Raw genomic sequence first — 20,134 nt, forward strand, 5'->3', positions numbered from 1 at the left:
CTTGCTTAAATGCTTCATTAAAGGTTGAAGAATTATTGTTGTATCCCAACATTTGGAGACCAAGGTTAAGTAACAGGTATCTATGGCTGATCAAGATTAAAATAAACAAAATAATTAAAGATACATATACTGTACCTTCGATCAAGAAACATTAACACCTTCTTATAATGTTATGGTATTCTGAGACCCACACTCTCTATACCCTCTAGAGATGCTAAAATAAGACTTTCATTGACTGCAAATATGCAAATAAAATAGAAGTGCAATGGTTTTGTTAGGTGACAACAAACCATACTCCCATTCCAGGTTCCACCTGGTCTTTATCTAGAACCCCCACATTCAATCCCTAGGATGGGGGAATGAAGGCATAAAAAGGCAACATGTGACATTAATATGAACTATTCTTACTATACATGTGCCCCATTCTATTGATTTTCATTTTCAAAATGACCTTTAAGGATCTAATTTTTATAATCAGTCTCCAATAAAAACACATATTTAAAAATCTTTGGATTAGCAGCTCACCAGATGGGCAATGTATAATGTGTTCCTAAAGACTGCAACTAATAATAATAACTTACATGGGATCAGGTTGCGCTCAGACATTTGTTCTTGAGATCGCCGATGCTGCATTCTCAGCTGAAGCACTGGAAAGAGAATTGCAGTTTGAATAAATAGAACGACTCTAAGTTTGGAGCAAATACTTTGGTGAACAGTGAATGTATTCCCCCACTGATAGATAACATTACAGGAAATAAATGACACAAGTGAGTTATTTATCAAAGTCCGAATTTATCTCAATATTTTCTGAAAAAAACTCTGACCAAATCCGCACAGGTTTTTTGGGCTTATTTATTAAAACACTTTCCTGAAAATTTTGTTTGCGGAAAAAAATCGCAAAAATCAGATTTTCACATTTTTTTCGGATTTTTCACTCGAAAACTCAGAATTTTGCCGAAAAACTTCGGGCTATTGCCAAAAACCCAGCGCACATCAAAAGATCATTGGGACTTCTCCCATTGACTTATATGCAACCTCAACAGGTCTGAGATGCCGGATTTTCAGATTCAGACTTTTCCCACCCTCTGGTTTAATACATTCCGAAAAATTTGTGATTTTTTTAAAAGTCAGAGTTTATTAAAAAAAAAATCAAAATTTTTTCATGATTTTCGCATTTGGAGTTTAGTAAATAACCCCCATAATGCACATGGAAATGTAGCAATATAGCCTTTTCTGCCCTATTAAAGGCAAATAAATAAAATCACATTTTTACTTTCTTTAATGAAAAAGAAAACTATCTCCAATATACTTTAATTAAAAAATGTGTACCGTTTTTATAAGAAACCTGACTGTATCCAGTGAAATTCTCCCTTCATTTACTGCTGTGGATAGGAATTGTCAGACGGTGCCTAACTGCTGAGCAGGGAAACAATCATACTTATGAACAGCAGGGGGAGCCCCCGCCTTACTTCCCAGCCATGCAGAACTCAAGCAGTTTTGTTTATGATGATCCCTAAGCAGCCCAGACCACACTGAGCATGTGCACAGTCTTAGTCTTGCAAAGATGTTTAACAAAGTTACAAGATGGTGACCCCCTGTAGCCAACTTTGAAAGCATAAATTATTTGTTTGATTAGACTTGTGGTGCAGTAAGTTCATGTTTATATCTAGTATACCAAATACAGCATTTCTAACCTTATTCCATTTTAGTTTTTACATGCCCTTTAATGTAAATCTTTCAGCTGTCGTTGCTGATGCTATAAATTAACTTTTCTTCTACATTCTTCAAGTCTGCCAACCACAGTAGTACTGCCATTACTCCCACTTAGTGATTGGCAAATTTGTCCCTTTTCGCTTCCCTGGAAAATTTGCGAATTTGCCACGAAATTCGCAAAACGGCAAATATTCGCGAAATGTATTGAAGTCAGTGGGCGCGCATTAATTTTGACGCCCGCGTAAATTTTTATATGTGCACCTATTTTGTCCAAATGCATTCAAGTCAATGGATGTCCAAATAATTTTGTGACTATTCTGCCACAGTTTCGAATTTATTCGCTGGCAGAGAAAAGTGGAAATTTGCTGCAAATTTGCACCTGCCAAATGTATTTGCCCCTCATTACTCCCACTGCTACTTATACTTAGGGTTGCCAACTTCTATATAGTCAGGATGCCGGGCAGGTGACGTAGGGGAGAAGAAACAATAACGTTTATGGAGGGACATCAGGGACAAAATTTTGATATGGCGGACCATGATTCAGACAGGCAGCTTTGAAGTGTGGACTTGGCTAGTGCCATAGGCATGTGTCAAGTACAGATACCTGGGGGAGACTTGCTGTTGTTTTTTACTGTTTGGTAAATGGGCCATTTTCTGTGATATTCAGCAGTAATAATAACCAAAATTAATATGATGCTGTTTGTCAAGTGGGCCCCAAAGGTCTCCAAAGAAAGAAAGGTTCTGTCTAGAGAATTTTTTTCCTATACAATAAATATAAGATTTTGGAAACACCCCTCCACTGTGCAGCTGAGCATTTTACAAAGACAAATCACTTTATGTAAAAAATTAAAATAATTTCACAATGTTTTTTTTTACCATCCAGTGAAGATAGAACCTGTGTTTTATGTATATAGTTCCACTAAATATTCTTCTTGATATCACTCAAAGTAGGGATGCACCGAATCCCCGAATCCGAATCCTAATTTGAATATGCAAATTAGTGGCAGGAAGGAGAAAAAGTGGGACATTTTTTTTTTAATTCCTTATTTTGTGATGAAAAGTCAAGTCATTTTCCTTCCCGTCCCTAATTTGCATATGCAAATTCCGATTTGGTTCGGCCAGACACAAGGATTCGCCTGAATCTGAATCTTGCTGAAAAAGGCCGAATCTCAAACCTAATCCTGGATTCGTTGCATCCCTAATTCAAAGTAAAGTGGTTCAGGCAATATAAGGCTTTACCAATACAAGGGAAACCTGTACTTTAACCCCCTTGGGGTGCAAGTGTGGCCTTTGAAACCTTATTCCCAAATGCAGTGAGACCATTTTTGCTGCCAATGGATATACCACAAGTAACAACCCAGATGTTCTTTTAAAGTTCCTTTGCCACCACTGCCTCGTTGGGTTTCGCTGTAGCATTTTTCTATAGGTCTGGGATGACATGGGAGGCAGGAGGGGACATACTAACAGTGGCTCATGTTCTATTTCGGGGGCGGTTTCATGCTTCGAGCAGTTGTTCCTGGCTGATGTTTGTGCTGGGCAGCTGAATGATTTTAAATGACGGCTAGTTCTATTTATTTCAGTAATCTGAGAGGGCATATCTGACAACACACTCCCTTTCTCATCACTCCCCTCCAAAACACAGAGCAATTAAAAACAAAAAACAGTATTATTATCTGTCATATATATATATATATATATATATATATATATATATATATATATATATATATATATATATATATATATATATATATATATATAACACTGACATTTGTATGCAGCACTTTATATAAAAAGTGATTGTTCATTAGTCCTTGCCCCAGTGGAGTTTGCAATCTAAGGTCCCAATCACACACACTATGGTCAGGCCCCCATGGCAAAACCACCGTGCAGCCCTACAGCCCTACTCAAACCTTAGGCACTACACATTGGGTTTTCTGTAAGCATTGAATTAGAAGAATCACAGTAAAATAGTGCAGTCTACTATGCTGAGTAATGTGAGTGAGTGCAGCATGTTCACAAGTACCAATATAAAATATTTCCCCAGCTTAATGTATGCATCTGAAGTGCAGATGGAGAGGCTTTTCTTCATGCATTATGGCAACATTTTGCAGAAACAGATATGGGACCTGTTATCAGGAAACCTGTTATCCAAAAAGATCCAAAAAAAAAATGATTACCCTTTTCTCTGTAATAATAAAACAGTACCATGTATTTGATCCAAACTAAGATAAAATTAATCCTTGGTGGAGGCAAAACAATCCTATTGGGTTTATTTAATGTTTAAATGATTATCTAGTAGAATTAATAAATAAACAGGTGGTGATCTGTTATCCAGAAAACCCCAGGTCCTGAACATTCTGGAAGACATGTTCCATAGCTGTGTTCAGTACAATGGACATGGTTGCTGAGATACACCATTAAAGAAAGTACATAATAAGCATCATTAAATGGATTCAGGCTGGGACATTTCCCAGTGCAGGTAAAAGGTTTGAAGGATTCATGTATTTGAAATTCTCTATGCAGGCCGGGCAAACCCCCTGTGGATAGATCATTCCCATATGCTTACCAGGAGATTGACAATAGAGACAGGAGTAGTTGTTTAAGGTCCAGGTGTATATAAGATCCGGTCGGGTAATTAATCATGTGTCAATATTAGGGATGCACCAAATCCAGGATTCGGTACAGGATTCGGCCAGGGTTCTGGCTTTTTCTGCAGGATTCGGATTCGGCCGAATCCTTCTGCATATGCAAATTAGTGGCGGGGAGGGAAATTGCGTGACTTTTTGTCGCAAAACAAGGAAGTAAAAAATGTTTGTTGTTGCATATGCAAATTAGGATGCGGTTCGGTATTCGGCCGAATCTTTCGCGAAGGATTCGGGGGTTCGGCCGAATCCAAAATAGTGGATTCGGTGCATCCCTAGTCAATATATAGAATTAAAAAAATCGGAAGTGTTCATTAACTTCTAATTATGCTACTGGTTTATAAAAATACGATACCGTAAGCATGATAAAATAATTTACTGCAAGCACAAAAGAAAAAATACAATAAATGGCATATATATATATATATATATAGAGCGAGATACGGAACGCACACCCCCAGCAGTAATTACAGATCGGGTGCCAGTCGAAAAAAGGCTTCAATAGGTAATGTGGGGTGACGGCACACCAAACAAAAGCAGCAACACGTTTCTAGAAGAAAAATAGGAGGTTTATTGGACTGAACCAACGTTTCAGTTACTCACAGGAACTTTCATCAGGGAGTGAAAAGCTTAGTGCACAGTGAGACGCTTAAATTGTGAATAAGGCGCCAAAATTGGTTGCTAAGCAGTGATCGTGACACCTAGACGTGAAGCACAATAAAAACAAAATTATTGTGCTTCACGTCTAGGTGTCACGATCACTGCTTGTTTACACTGTTACTAGGGTTGCTTAGCAACCAATTTTGGCGCCTTATTCACAATTTAAGCGTCTCACTGTGCACTAAGCTTTTCACTCCCTGATGAAAGTTCCTGTGAGGAACTGAAACGTTGGTTCAGTCCAATAAACCTCCTATTTTTCTTCTAGAAACGTGTTGCTGCTTTTGTTTGGTGTGCCGTCACCCCACATTACCTATATATATATATATATATATAAATATTCATAAAGTACCTGCACTCCTTCCTGGTTGTCGAGGGTGGGTGCTTGGTCAATCGTAGTATATAGAGTTCAAAGTGGACCAGCACACCAAATTTTCAATCAAAAAAAGGTTTATTCCAACATCACTTTAGTGTCCAACGTTTCGGCCCACATTAGGGCCTTTATCAAGTGGTGTGCTGGTCCACTTTGAACTCTATATATATATATATATATATATATATATATATATATATATATATATATATACACACACACACACAGGTATAGGATCCCTTATCCGGAAACTCAATATCCAGAAACCTTTGAATTACGTAATGGCTGGCTCCCATAGACTCCATTTTATCCAAATAATCCAAATTTTTAAAAATGATTTCCTTTTTCTCTGTAATAATAAAACAGTAGCTTGTACTTGATCCCAACTAAGATATAATTAATCCTAATTGTAAGCAAAACCAGCCTATTGGGTTTATTTAATGTTTAAATTAATTTCTAGTAGACTTAAGGCATGATGACCCAAATTACGGAAATATCTGTTATCTGGAAAAACCCCAGGTCCCGAGCATTCTGGATAACAGGTCCCATACCTGTATATATACATAAATTCATATATATATATAGATAGATAGATAGATAGATAGATAGATAGATAGCATTAGCTCTAGTATAATCTAAGAAATGCAGGAAGCCTCTTTTGGCACATGGGTTTTTTGTTAATAGTACATTTATGATCAATTGAAATGTGAAGAAGAAGGGGTGGGAAAAGATTTATTATGCCAGTTAATTACCCCACTAGGTCTGAGAGCCGAGCCAGTAATTCATACCACACTTGTTTGTGCAAGCTTCCCATGTGCTGCAACACAATCTGACTCCCATCTACTGAAGTCTATAAAGATTTAAGCTCTCACTTACAAGTAAGAATGAACCTTGAGGTTTTGGGCTACACCCTATGATGCACTGTACTGGAGTGGTCGGGGGGGGGGTGCAGCCCTGGTGCACTCCAATAAACTACAGGGAATGGAAACAGTTGTTCTTCACACTTTTTGTCAACAAATGGTACTGCTGAATATGCCTTATTGTTCTATTCTAGGCAAATGACTTAGAAATGTAGTCCCTCAAGTGGTAGCAAAACTACAATTCCCTACTACAACATATAAGGGCGTATGCGCAAAATGCAAAGTAACTGAACAAGTTGCCATTTTTTAAAATCTACAATTCATTATTTTATAGTCTCATTACAGGGCCCCCTTAAACTGAATGTACATCAATGTTGGTGACTCATCAGTAGAAAAATCTTTGCAGCCATCAGTGCAGCAACAGATTTTGTATATTGAGATCAAGTTATGCTGTGTGTTTTACTTTTACTGCAAAAAGACCCAATAAACACAAATAAAAAGCTTAGACCACCAGCAGCACATTGGTCCCATATACAAGCCAAGTCAATATTGAGGACAGGCAGGGTCAGTTAGTGAGAAGACAGTGGGTGAGTCCAAGAAAGGGAGGCTGCTATTATCCATTAGCAGGTATAGAGGAAGGTGTGGTGTTTCTATTGTCCATAATAGTCATGAACGAATTTTTTTTGCACAGCATGGATTCACAATGAATTTATGAATTTTGATATCTGCAAATTTTTCCATGAAAATCGGCTGCAAAAAAATTCAGTGAGCCGGAAGTGGAATAGAAGGAAGGTATTGTTACGGTTTCTGCAGTAATTTTCAATAAATTGTCCCGAAACACTACTTTTCTAAGCACAATTCTAATTTCAAAGGGTATAATGTCTCCTTTAAAAAAATGAATGGATACATGGCTATAAAGCAAAAACAATGGCATGCAGTTGGGTGGAACCTGTGCTTAAGAACCTAGGAATGTAGCAGCTGATCTGCAGAGATTATTGGAGACTAGAATTTAGCTAATGGAACATCGTGGGAAGATCGGTAGGAAAGGAGCTCCACACCAATAATATGACATTATGACCCATGGTCAAGCTCAGAGGCCCTTCCACAGGTGCAATAAAAAGAAACTGTTTATGGCATTTTACAGCAGCCCCTCTGGTATTTGCCAGAATCCACAGTTCGGGACTGTCCATGGTCCTTAATTTACACATCTATTAGAATATATGGAAAATGTCTGGCCCAATAAACATTCACTTTAGCAAGCAGATCATTTAGATATATTAGAAAAAAACGTGAGGGAGGCAAGTGTCAGGCTACCCTGTGTTTCTACATGTGTTTAGCTGTGCTGTGTTGTGCATGACAGTCAATATGATGAAGCCTTGTACTGTTCTACACACATGTCCATCAACTGGCCAATCTCCAATCAATATTAAAAAAATATGAAATTTTATATCTGCCCTGGTATGCAAGGGGAATCCTGGCTAATCCCGAGGAGAGGAAAAAAAGCTCCATAAAAAAAACCTCCAGTGAGGTAATTGTGCAGTGTTCAGTTGCGGCCAAGTCAGGGTTTAAGCAGATCTGATAGCACAGGTGCCTCTTCCTGATTGACAAGCCTAACTTGCAACTGTCTTTCCAGAGATGATATCAGACAGCAGGGCCAGTGGGTTGGTACAGAATACCACCAACCAAAAGCAGGGTATGAGCAACAAGTCAGATATATGAACAGATATATTTCATACAGCCACATATTGCTCGTTGTGCCTACTGTAATAGGTTCATTGTGAATGTTCCCATGCTTTTATTGGGTTCAGGTTAGTTGCTGTCCCAAGAACTTCTAATGTGGTTACATAGAAATGCACAGAATGAACCAGCCACAAACCATATAGTATTTCATTGCTAGGACTTCTATTTCCTTAAGAAAATTATTTTTTTTTTAAAAAAAAACTGATAGACAAAGACTGATAGACAACTGAAGAAGTCATCTTAGAGATGAGGTTTTTTTTAAAAAAAAAGATGCTTAGCAATCTATTGATCGAAATGTGTATATATTGTAAGGGAATAAGTAGAGTTCAGGAGGGAACTCATTTCTGGAAGCCAAATATGGGATATAACATAAAGGTGATAGGAAGAAAATTGAGAACATAAGAAAGCATGAGATCTTTATAGAAAGGGGTATAAACCCATGGAATATCCTTTGTGTTATTGGTATGGGGGCTAATTCAGTAAAGGAGTTCTAACTAAGGATGAACGATATATTTCACAGCATTTCGATGCAAAAAAAATGCCCATAGACTCTTATGTATAGTAAAAAAAAATGTTGCACAGTTTCAAACAGTTTCAGACTGGGGGTCGGGTGCCCTCTGGGTGGCCGTGTCAGGGGCCTTCACACAACCCCCCACCCCAGGCTCAACCCCCTCCAACGGTCCCCTGCTCCAGGGGCTACCCCCCTCCGATAGCCCCCTACCCCAAGCGCAAACTTTCTTCCTGCAAGACATGCGGCAGGCAGGGTCAGGAGTAGGGTTGCCACCTTTTCCCAAATGTTTTACTGGCCGGTGGGGACGGGAACAAAAAGGGGCGGACAGTGACGTCAAACGGGGCGGGCCGTGATGCAAAAGGGGTGTGGCTAAGGTACCGAGATTTTCAGACGGGGGACAAAGTCAGCAAAGCTAAGTTTACTGAGGCAGGCCGAGGGGTCTTTTTGAAGGGTATTACAAATTTACCGGCAGCTACATTGCCGGTAAATTTGTAATACCGGCCCCGGCCTTGGCAGGTGTTTTACCGACTAGGCAACCCTAGTCAGGAGGGGAGATCAGGGTGAGGCACAGGGAGTGGGTACGGGTTGGGGCCCACTCTGTTTTTTCTCTTTGTGCCACTGGTACAGTCCGACCGTTGTTTGAAAAATGTTGCGTGGTTTGAAAAACGTTGTGTGAAAAAACGTTAATTGGCTTTAATGCATTTGGTGAATTTTTTTTGCCATTTTGTGAATTTTTTGGCAAAGAGAAAAGGGTCAAATTCAAGCATCACTTCACTAATTCCAACTAAATTTTCCATTTAATGGGTTCTTTTCCAAAAGACTAGAGAAATCCCAATGATGAGATACTGGGACTGATTTATCAACACTAGGCAAATTTGCCTGTGGGCAGCATCCCATAGCAACCAATTAGTGATTGGCTTTTTTTCAGCCTGCGGCAGGTAAAACAATGAATGAAACAAGTTGATTGGTTACTGCCCATGGGCAAATTTGCCCAGTGTTCATAAATGACCCCCAGTACTGTCCTTAAACGTGTAGGTTATTTCATTACTCTGTAATTCTTGTAATACTTTTGCGACTGTCGAAATTGGAACCGCAGTACTATTTTAAGATGTACATTACCTTAGGTGTCAACTCTCACTGCTATTGCTCGGCAGGTGCTACGAGAACATGTACGGGGGAATGTACTAAAAGTCGGTAACAGAAAAAATATTCACAATGCAAAAAGTTATGATTTTGCGAGAACTATTTCCCATTTGCGAACCCAGAAACTACTTAGCGACCTCTTCCAACAGTGGAAGAAGGTTTGCGAATTTTATAATTTGCGCCAATGTGCAGTGAATCTAATAAAACTTCTTACTGAATAAGTCGTTGTTTGCTACAAATGATTACAGCTCCTTCAAGGACTTCTTAAAAGTGGGCAATTAAAACTCGCAATGCAATAATAGTTTAAGGAAGAATATGAAATTGTGAAATTGCGATTTTTTTTTTCTTATTTGTGTAAATGGTTTTGCTCTTTATGACTTTTATTACATCCCCCCCAGGAGGGACATACAGTAATAGTTTAACTGTTTGTTTCACATGACATTCTACTTTCTCCACATCCAAATTCTAGCATTTATATATAATTCTGTATATAATACCTACAAGGCCCATACATCTACATACTAGATAAATAAGTGATGATTAGTGAATAAATTTGACAGACGCTAATTTGCGGCAAATTTCTGCATTTCGCCACAAGCGAAGTCATTCGCAAAACTTCGGCGACAATTCGCCAGCGAAAAATCTGCCGCATGAAAAAATCTGCAGCATCAAATTGATGCGCCTCAGAATAGTCGAGCACATAAAAATTGACGTGCGTTTAAATTATTCGACACCTATTGACTTCAATGCGTTTCGCAAATTTTTCGTGATCGGCACAGATTCGCCCATCACTAGTGATGATAAATAAGTGATGATAAAGAAGTGACAAGTAAGGCAAGTTTTGGGGCATTAATATATAGCAGCAGCACCCTTGCCAATTACAGAATCCCAGTGCTGAATGCACCCAGCAGAATCACAGGGTGTCCCAACGCAATCTTATCCTGCTGCCTTACTGCATTTTCTACAGTACTTCTCAAGGGACCTGCAATTGAATCCTCTGCACCTGCATATAATAAATCATCTCTCCTGTTAAAGGCCCTCTGGAAATTGACTCACAGAAACCCATCCAGTACGGATAGTCTGTTCCTGATATACTCTGTATATATATACAGGTATGGGAACTGTTATCTGGAAACCCACTATCCAGAAAACTCTGAATTACAGAAAAGCCATCTCCCATAGACTCCATTTTATCCAAATAATTCAAAATTTAAAAAATGATTTCCTTTTTCTCTGTAAAGAGCAACTTGTACTTGATCCCAACTAAGATATAATTAATCCTTATTGGAAGCAACACCAGGCTATTGGGTTTATTTAGGGGCAGATGTATTAAGGGTCGAATATCGAGGGTTAATTAATCCTCGATATTCGACTGGGGAATTAAAATCCTTCGACTTCGACTATCGAAGTCGAAGGATTTTGCGCAAATAGTTCGATCGAACGATTCGAAGGATTTTAATCCATCGATCGAAGGATTATCCTTCGACCAAAAAAAGATAGCCAAGCCTATGGGGACTTTCCCCATAGGCTGACATTGACTTCGGTAACTTTTAGGTGGCGAACTAGGGGGCCGAAGTTTTTTCTTAAAAAGACAGTACTTCAACTATCGAATGGTCGAATAGTCGAACGATTTTTAGTTCGAATCGTTCGATTCAAAGTCGTAGTCGAAGGTCGAAGTAGCCCATTTGATGGTCGAAGTAGCCAAAAAAACACTTTTTTTATCGAAGTTGAAGGATTTACCGTGTTTCCTTCGATCGAACGATCTAAGGATTTTAATCCAACGATCGAACGATTTTCCTTCGATCAGAAATTTGTTAGGAAGCCTATGGGGACATTGATGTTCGGTAGGTTTTAGGTGGTGAAGTAGGTGGTCGAAGTTTTTTTTAAAGAGACAGTACTTCGACTATCGAATGGTCGAATAGTCGAACGATTTTTAGTTCAAATCATTCATTTCGAAGTCGAAGTCGTAGTCAAAGTCGTAGTCGAAGGTCGAAGTAGCCAATTCGATGGTCGAAGTAGGCAAAAAAAACATTCGAAATTCGAAGTATTTTTTCTTCTATTCCTTCACTCAAATTTAGTGAATGGGCCCCCTAATGTTTACGCAATTTTCTATTAGACTTAAGGTATGAAGATCCAAATTATGGAAAGATCCATTATCCGGAAAACCCCTGGTCCCGAGTATTCTGGATAACAGGTCTCATACCTGTATATATTTCACAAAAAAGTCAGGATGCGGAAGCTTTGCACCGGTCAGTAATTCAACACAGACTGATACTTGCGCAGAGCACTGCCTATTAATGCAGGCATGAGAGCATTGACACCCTCTCTCCCAGAGTTCAGTTACAGTACAGAATTCCATGACTTGATCCTTCCTTCAGTTCTGCCAACTGAGCTTAATCCTATATTTCAGCACCCCTGGACACACCAGGTTTTTGGAGATCTCTGCAGGCAGTTTGGGAACGCTGGGATAATAGCAACTGTGTGTAACTGAGTTTCTACTTTCCGAATTGGTGATGCTTACAGAACGTGCTATTCAATGGAAATGGCCAGAGCTTGTTGTTGTTGTTTTGATGCTGTTACACATATAAATGCCCTTCCACAATATGGTAATTACCTAAGTACTGCCTTAATTAGGAGCCATGTCTTACTGGGCACTGCCTAATATGTAACGTTGGCTGAAATATGAAGCAAGGCACACTGGCATGTATCACGTCAAAGTCGTCCTCATTTCTGCCAGCCGGATAGAACTAGCCTTAACATTATCAGACATGAAAGAAGTCAAATGACAGGTTCATTTTACAATTGCTCCAGCTGAAACATAGTATTAAGAAAAGAAAATATACAATAGGATGCTTTTCAGAGTTTTCCCTGGCTTCTACAGGTATGGGATCCGTTATCCAGAAAGTTTGAATTAAGGAATGGCTGTCTGCCATAGACTCCATTTTATCCAAGTAATCCAAATTTTTAAAAATGATTTCCTTTGTATCTGTAATAATAAAACAGTAGCTTATACTTGATCCCAAATAAGATATAATTAATCCTTATTGGAAGCAAAACCAGCCTATGGGGTTTATTTAATTTTATTTACATGGTTTTCTAGTGGACTTAAGGTATGAAGATCCAAATTACAGAAAGATCCCTTATCTGGGAAAACCCCAGGTCCCGAGCATTCTGGATAACAGGTGCCATACCTGTATAAGAGTTCCTCCAAGGCTGGGAACACACACGCAAATAAAGTCACATGGTTTAACCATACAGTATCTCCTGACTTGTATGGGTCCAACAACCTGAATTCCAATCTAAATCTGTTAGGAATCATGCAGATTAACATTGTATATGTTGGTGAAGTCATTTGTTAGATCACTGATTGGTAGGGATGTGTGATCATGAGCTGAATAGATGCATTGGATGGTGACCTCATTCAACTGTTTGGGTAACTACTGACCAATCAGATGGGGCTCTGTGTTAGTAATACCATAACTAAAATGCTCAATGACCTGCAAATATAGTATGTTCCCAACTATATATATATATATTAGGGATGCACATGATTCGGTCCGGGATTCGGGCAGGATTTGGTTCGGAATTCGGCCAGGATTCGGCCTTTTTCAGCAGGATTCTGATTCGGCCGGGCAGTACCAAATCCTTCTGCCCGGCCGAACCAAAACCCGATTTGCATATGCAAATTAGGGGCAGGGAGGGAAATTGCGTGACTTTTTGTCAAAAGTAAAATGTTTTCCCTTTCCCACCTCTAATTTGCATATGCAAATTAGGATCCGGATTCGGCTCAGTATTTGGCCAAATCTTTCGTGAAAGATTGGGGGTTTCGGCCGAATCCAAAATAGTGGATTCAGTTTATCCCTAAGATATATATAAATAACCGTCTGCATTACATACAGTTATACGGTTTTGTGGCTGCACTCTATTTCAGATTCTTGCAGAATATTTTGCATCTTTAAGAAATGATAGAAAATATGCAGCTGCTGAAGGAAGGTTCCTGGGAAGAGTTCATAACGTCAGCTTTATTTAAGGAGGATATTCGGTTTCAGTGAAAGGAGAAAGCGTTAAAGGTCAAGTGAATTTAAAATTGAGAGGCATCACTTGAAAATAAAGGGGCACTTTGTGAATAGTTCATCATCTTGAGAGCCACCTTTTATCTATGGTGGCTAAGTGCCTTGGGGCAGATACAGTATTTTTTAGTGCACAATATTTCTGCTGCTGAGTACACTAATGTAATATTGCTGTTGTGCCTCAGCCATTAAAGTGCCTAAATTTGGGGCCCCCAAGTCCCTCTCTTCCTTTTACGATGACATGAAGGTGAACTAATGCATCAGCTGTAATGTTTGTAAGTACGTTTCCAAAAGAAACATCACCCCCAGCCTCCCCTTAAAGGGCATGTAAAGTCTAAAATAGAATAAGGCTAGAAATGCTGTATTTTGTATACTAAATATAAACATGAACTTACTGCACCACAAGCCTAATCAAACAAATGATTTATGCTTTCAAAGTTGGCTACAGGTGTCACCATCTTGTAACTTAAACATCTTTGCAAGACTAAGACTGTGCACATGCTCAGTGTGGTCTGGGCTGCTTAGGGATCGTCATAAACAAAGCTGCTTGAGTTCTGCATGGCTGGGAAGTAAGGCGGGGGCTCCCCCTGCTGTTCATAAGTATGATTGTTTCTCTGCTCAGCAGTTAGGGACTGTCTGACAATTCCTATCCACAGCAGTAAATGAAGGAAGAATTTCACTGCATACAGTCAGGTTTCTTATAAAAACTGTACACATTTTTTTAATTAATGTATATTGGAGATAGGTTTCTTTTTGATTGAAGAAAGTAAAAATGGGATTTTATTTTTTCGCCTTTACATGCCCTTTAAGGAGAGCCTTGCCTAAACCAAAGGGATAAAAGGGAAAGCAGACTCAGGAACATAAGGTGAAAAAAATAGGGAGTAACTAAAAAAGTCATAAAATTTAGAAAAAAAACATAGATTATTAAAGGGTCAGTAGCTTTAAAAAGAATTTAAGGAAAAGCAAGTAGAATTAATATTTTTATCTGGAAAACTCCATAAAACTGTGAGTGCCCATTAATCCCAAGGCCTAATGTTGACAAGAAAAACACCAGGTTAAGTTCCGTGAGCATCTCTGAGAATCTGATCTGAGAATGTTGCTCATTGTTTCTTTTTTTTTTTTTTCAAGAAATTGAATATTGTCTATCCTTTATTTAGAATCTAAGAATGCAACTTATCAGTCAGTGGGGGTAATTTATAAAGTTTGTGCAGCGCATATTCAATCACAAATGGTTGTTCTGCACATTCTTTCAGTTTTTTGCGAATTCGCATGGGAATACATTTTTCGCAAATGAGATGTGTGTAAACGTGAGTGGACCCACTGTGCAAGGTTTTTGTGCGCGAAAATAGCATTGACATTAACGCAATTTGTGAAACTGTTTTGCGAATGTTTTCTCCGTCACCAAAGTTGTGACGTAATTCAAACGCCATTTTTGACATATTTAAAAAGCTCTTATATACATGTGCATTGCGGGAAAAAATTTGCAATTTTGTTTGCACACTCTTATTCAGCTTTATAACCGTAATCATGCGCAGGGCAAATATATTCACTGTGCGAACCAATCTGCCCTGCGCGACGTTTATAAATAAGCCCCAGTGAGTGATTCCTATTTATTATGTAGCTGAATTTGCCCATCCCTGGTCTGTAGGCAGTGGTGCCAATAGATAGGCCAAGCCACACCACAACAGGGGCATTTCCCATACATTGCAGTAGAACAGTCTCATCAGCTTCATTGCTGCATAATTGCACGGCTCTGTCCTCCTTATTTTATTTGTACAAATATAAAATACAAAAGTAAATATTCTATATGTGTATTATGAAACAATGCCTGGAATTATCACGCAATGAGACAATCCTAGTGTATGTTAAATCTCCTCTTGAAATATTCTACGTATTCTAACAGCTGGTCGTCTGAAAGTTAACATCTTAACTTAAAATGCTCCTGCCGTGACCCAGAAAGAACCCTGCTTTAGTCACATGGAGACCCTGCATTCTTTCCTTTTATTAATCTCCCAAATTCCATGATCTGGCCCCTTATTTATGTCCCATGCACACGGCCTGCTGTGCTATGAGTTTCATCCCATTTGGATTAAAGTGGACATTTGCTTTAAAGGGTGTCCAAATGTTGAGCAGCAGTTGGTGAGTTTAAGGCGAAGACATTTGTTTTGACACCCACAAAACAACAGAAGGCTAGCGTTGGCATTAGGATTCTGTTTCCAAACAGACACACAGTAATGCTGACAAAGTCTGGGAATTCAAAAACATCAGTGGAGTTTTTAATCTCATCTGTCAAAAAGAGGCTTGGGGCCTAAATCCAAAATATAAATCTAAAATGTGCAGAACACGCCTTTCAAATAAATCTGTTGCAATGAAACAGATCCCCAAGAATGATTAGGCAGGCCTGTTTATTGACCAGAATGGTTACCCAGCTCCAATGCTTTCATGTCATACTGGCACAGAATTACCATCATTACTCGTGGTAAAATCCCGATTATTGAGCTCCCCAAATTCAATGTTTATAACTTTAAAGTAAATGACAAAAGACTTCAGAAGTGCAGGTATGGAATCCGTTATCCAGAATGCTCGTTAATTGGAACTTCATACTTTAAAGGAACAGTAAAGGTGGCCATAGATGCAAAGATCCACTCGTTTGGCGATGTTGCCAAACGAGCGGATCTTTCCCCGATATACCATTAACAGGCATGGCTATATCGGGGGTAATCTGATTGTTTGGCCGTATGGGCGAACGATCAGATTACGATGTGCCATGAGCTCCGGCGGGATCGGTCGGGTCAAAATCAAACCTGACCGATCGACCAAACGACCGATCTCTGCCGGACGAAAGATGTCGGGACAAGCCACACACAATCCGAAAATCGTACGAATCCTCGATCTGTGTGTCTATGGCCACCTTAAGGGGCAGATTTATCAAGGGTCGAAGTGAATTCAAGGGAATTTTCGAAGTAAAAAAAATTGAAATTCTAAGTAATTTTTTGGATACTTCGATCATCGAATAGGAAACTATGACTTCGAATTTACTTTGATTCGAAGTAAAAATCGTTCGACTATTCGACCATTCGATAATCAAAGTACTGTCTCTTTAAAAAAACTTTGACTTCAATACTTCGCCAACTTAAACCTGCCGAATTGCTGTTTAGCCTATGGGGGACCTCCTGTGTGTTTTGCTAAGTTTTTTGAAGTCTAAGGATTTTTAGGGAAAATCTTACGATAAAATGGTTCGATTCGGAGTACGATCGTCCGATGTATAAAATCCTCCGATTTCGAATTCGAATGTCGGAGGATTCTATTCGATGGTCGAATTTGAAGTTTTTTCTACTTTGAAATTCAACCCTTGATAAATCTGCCCCTAACATCAAAAAATTAAAGTGGTTTAAAGTAATGAAAATATAATGCAGTGTTGCCCTGCACTGGTAAAACTGCTGTGTTTGCTTTAGAAACACTACTATTGTTTATATAAATAAGCTGCTGTGTAGCAATGGGGGCAGTCATTCAAAGGAGAAAAGGCTCATGTAACACAGCAGATAAGCTCTATAGAACATAATGGTGTTATCTGTTATCCACTATTTAACCTGTGCCATATAGTCTTTTTTTGATTTCCGCCATTGCTCCACAGCAGCTTGTTTATATGAACTATAGTAGTGTTTCTGAAGCAAACACATCAGTTTTACCAGTGCAGGGCAACAGTACATGATATTTTCATGACTTTATTTTTTTTGCTCAGAAAGTTAATTTGAGATTATATAAATAAATGCATTACAGGGAATATAGGCAATGTAAGCAAATGTTTACAGGTCATAGTTTGACATTTATTAATGATTGCACACAGTGATCTCAGTTTAAGATTAATATTTTCATTGCTTTAAAACACTTTCATTTTTTGGTGTTGCAGTTCCTTTAAGTCGACCTTTAAATCATTTAAACATTAAATAAACCCAGTAGGCTGGTTGTGAATCCAATAATGATCTCAATTTGGATCAAGTACAATGTACTGTTTTATTATTAAAGAGTAGGGATGTAGCGAACTGCCGTTTGGTGTTCGCGAACGCCGTTCGCGAACACCGGCAAAAAATGCGAACGTTCGCGGACAGTTCGCGAACTTCGAACACCCGCTAAAATCATTAGATTCGGACGATCGATGGATTTTAATCATTCGATCGAAGGATTTTCATTCGAATCGAACGATCGAAGCCATTCGATCGAATGCTTTTCATTCGATCGAATGCTTACAATCGTTCGAACGAATGGAAATCGTTCGATTTTTAGCGGTCGAAGGAATTCGAATGGTCGAACGACTTGTATTCGAATCGAACGCGAACTCAAAATGCGAATGTTCCCAAACGTTCGCGAACATTCGGCGGACGCGAACGGTCGAAGTTCGCGCGAACTAGTTCGCAGCAGAACAGTTCGCTACATCCCTATTAAAGAGGGGGAAAAAATTTATTTTTAATTATTCTGGAAAAAAAAGTAGTTTATAGGAGCTTATGTCATTAAGAGCTTTCTGTATAATGAGTTTCCGGATAATGGATCCTGTACCTGTTCTCTTTAAATGCAGGCTCTGTTTTACTGCATAGGGAAATACCTTGTAATCCACTAACAATGTGTATAGAATATCCTTCATTCTTTAGTATTTACACACTAGATGAGTGACAGATTCCATATTGTTTAGAATGTATTAAGTTAATTCCCTCCTGCTCCAGTTTCTATAATGTAGTTCATGGTTTAAGTTTAATGGTTACCTTGCTATTTTTATTTTGGTAGAGATTCCATAATCTTATTAGGCTGGCCTTATACCTTCAAATGGCCCTCCTATTAAGTTATATGCCCCTTACAGGGGTGGTTCACCTTTGAGTTAACTTTTCGTATGATGTAGAGGGTGATATTCTGAGACAATTTGCAATTGGTTTTCATTTTTTATTATTTAAGGTTTTTTCATTATTTGGCTTTTTATTCAGCAGCTCTTTAATTTGCATTTTTAAGCAATCTGGTAACTAGGGTCCAAATTACCCTAGCGACCATTCATTGATTTGAATAAGAGACTGGAATATGAATAGGATAGAACCTTACTAGAAAGATGATAAATAAAAAGTAGCAAATAACAATACATTTGTAGCTTTACAAGGCGTTTGTTTTTTAGATGGGGTCAGCGACTCCCATTTGAAAGCTGGAAAGAAAAAGGCAAATAATTACCAAACTATAGAAGATAAACAAAGAAGACCAAATGACAAATTGCTTAGAATTGGCCATTCTATAACATACTAAAAGTTACCTTAAAGGTGAACCACCCCTTTAAACCGAGCTTGAAGGAATTTATAAGAAAGAATTCTGGCAGACGAAAGTTTTCTACTTCCATTTCTGCAAACAGTAGAATCCTGATTTTACGTTTGTCAGGGGACCAGGGTTGGACTGGGCCGGCGGGACACCAGGAAATACCTACTGACCCAAACCCTATCCCTTTCCCCCTCCTGCATGGGAAAATAATGCATGAGATTAGGTTGAAGGGTTACAGCTCCAGGACTCCCTAACTGAGATGGGGGGCTCCAGGGGTATGTGGGAGACCCTGTGGTGTCTGACACTGCAGGGGACCACCATTGTGGGGCCATGAAAAACTGTCATTAACTCTGGGAAAATGCAAAAATCAGGGAAGCAACATCGGGGGGTTCTGCAGTAAGATATTTTGGCAAAACAGGAGGAGAAAACTTTCCCATCCTCTGCCTTTAACTCTGTTACTAGTGATGGGCGAATAAATTCAGCAGGCGAGACTTTGCGCTGAGTTTCCGAGTTTCGCAGCCGGCGAATAAATTTACAAAACTGGCCAAAAATTCGCCCGGGGTCAAAAAATTTGCGGAAAATTTGCTTGCATCAAAAACGTTGCGCATAAACATTATTTGGACGTCCACTGACGTTAATGTTGGCGTCAAAATTGACGCGGGTGTCAAAATTTGCGTTTCGGCGAAACAGGACAAATTCGCCCATCACTATCTGCTACTTATTATCACTTACCTTGGGCTTCAGATACTGGTGGATAACTCATATCTAAAACCAACCACTTTACACCCAAACTATAAACAATGCCCACTGATGTTCTACAGAATTTAAATTGGATTAATGCGATCTTTTACCAGTAATTGGATTAGAAAATGAAGTATGATTACTATTATTATACGGGGGTGACTAGGAGAACATTTTCAGATCAGATAAGGTGCAGAAATGAACTAATATTTGAAATCATTCACTTGAATTAAAAGAAGAATTGCATAAGATGATATGAACCAAAGCAGGAGATGGAAAGATTGAGTTATGAAGATAACTATTCTAATGACCTACTAACTCACTTATATTATGGATAACTTTCATCAAAAACACCTAATTTGTTTCTCACACTGCCCATTGCGATGAATAAA

At 38.8% G+C, this 20,134-nt stretch overlaps 1 protein-coding gene across 3 annotated transcripts in view; it reads right to left on the reverse strand.

Annotated features, from left to right (window-relative positions):
- The window catches only part of myos.S (myoskeletin S homeolog), a 41,420-nt gene that overhangs the window by 11,295 nt on the left and 9,991 nt on the right, over positions 1-20,134 (reverse strand). For all 3 annotated transcript variants that reach the window (XM_018228086.2, XM_018228087.2, XM_041571560.1), the window contains exon 2: positions 582-647. In XM_018228086.2, the coding sequence (XP_018083575.1) occupies positions 582-647 (66 nt within the window). The remainder of the gene's footprint in view (positions 1-581; positions 648-20,134) is intronic.

This window comes from Xenopus laevis, chromosome 7S (assembly GCF_017654675.1).
Source record: "Xenopus laevis strain J_2021 chromosome 7S, Xenopus_laevis_v10.1, whole genome shotgun sequence".
Classification (NCBI taxonomy): Eukaryota; Metazoa; Chordata; class Amphibia; order Anura; family Pipidae; genus Xenopus; species Xenopus laevis.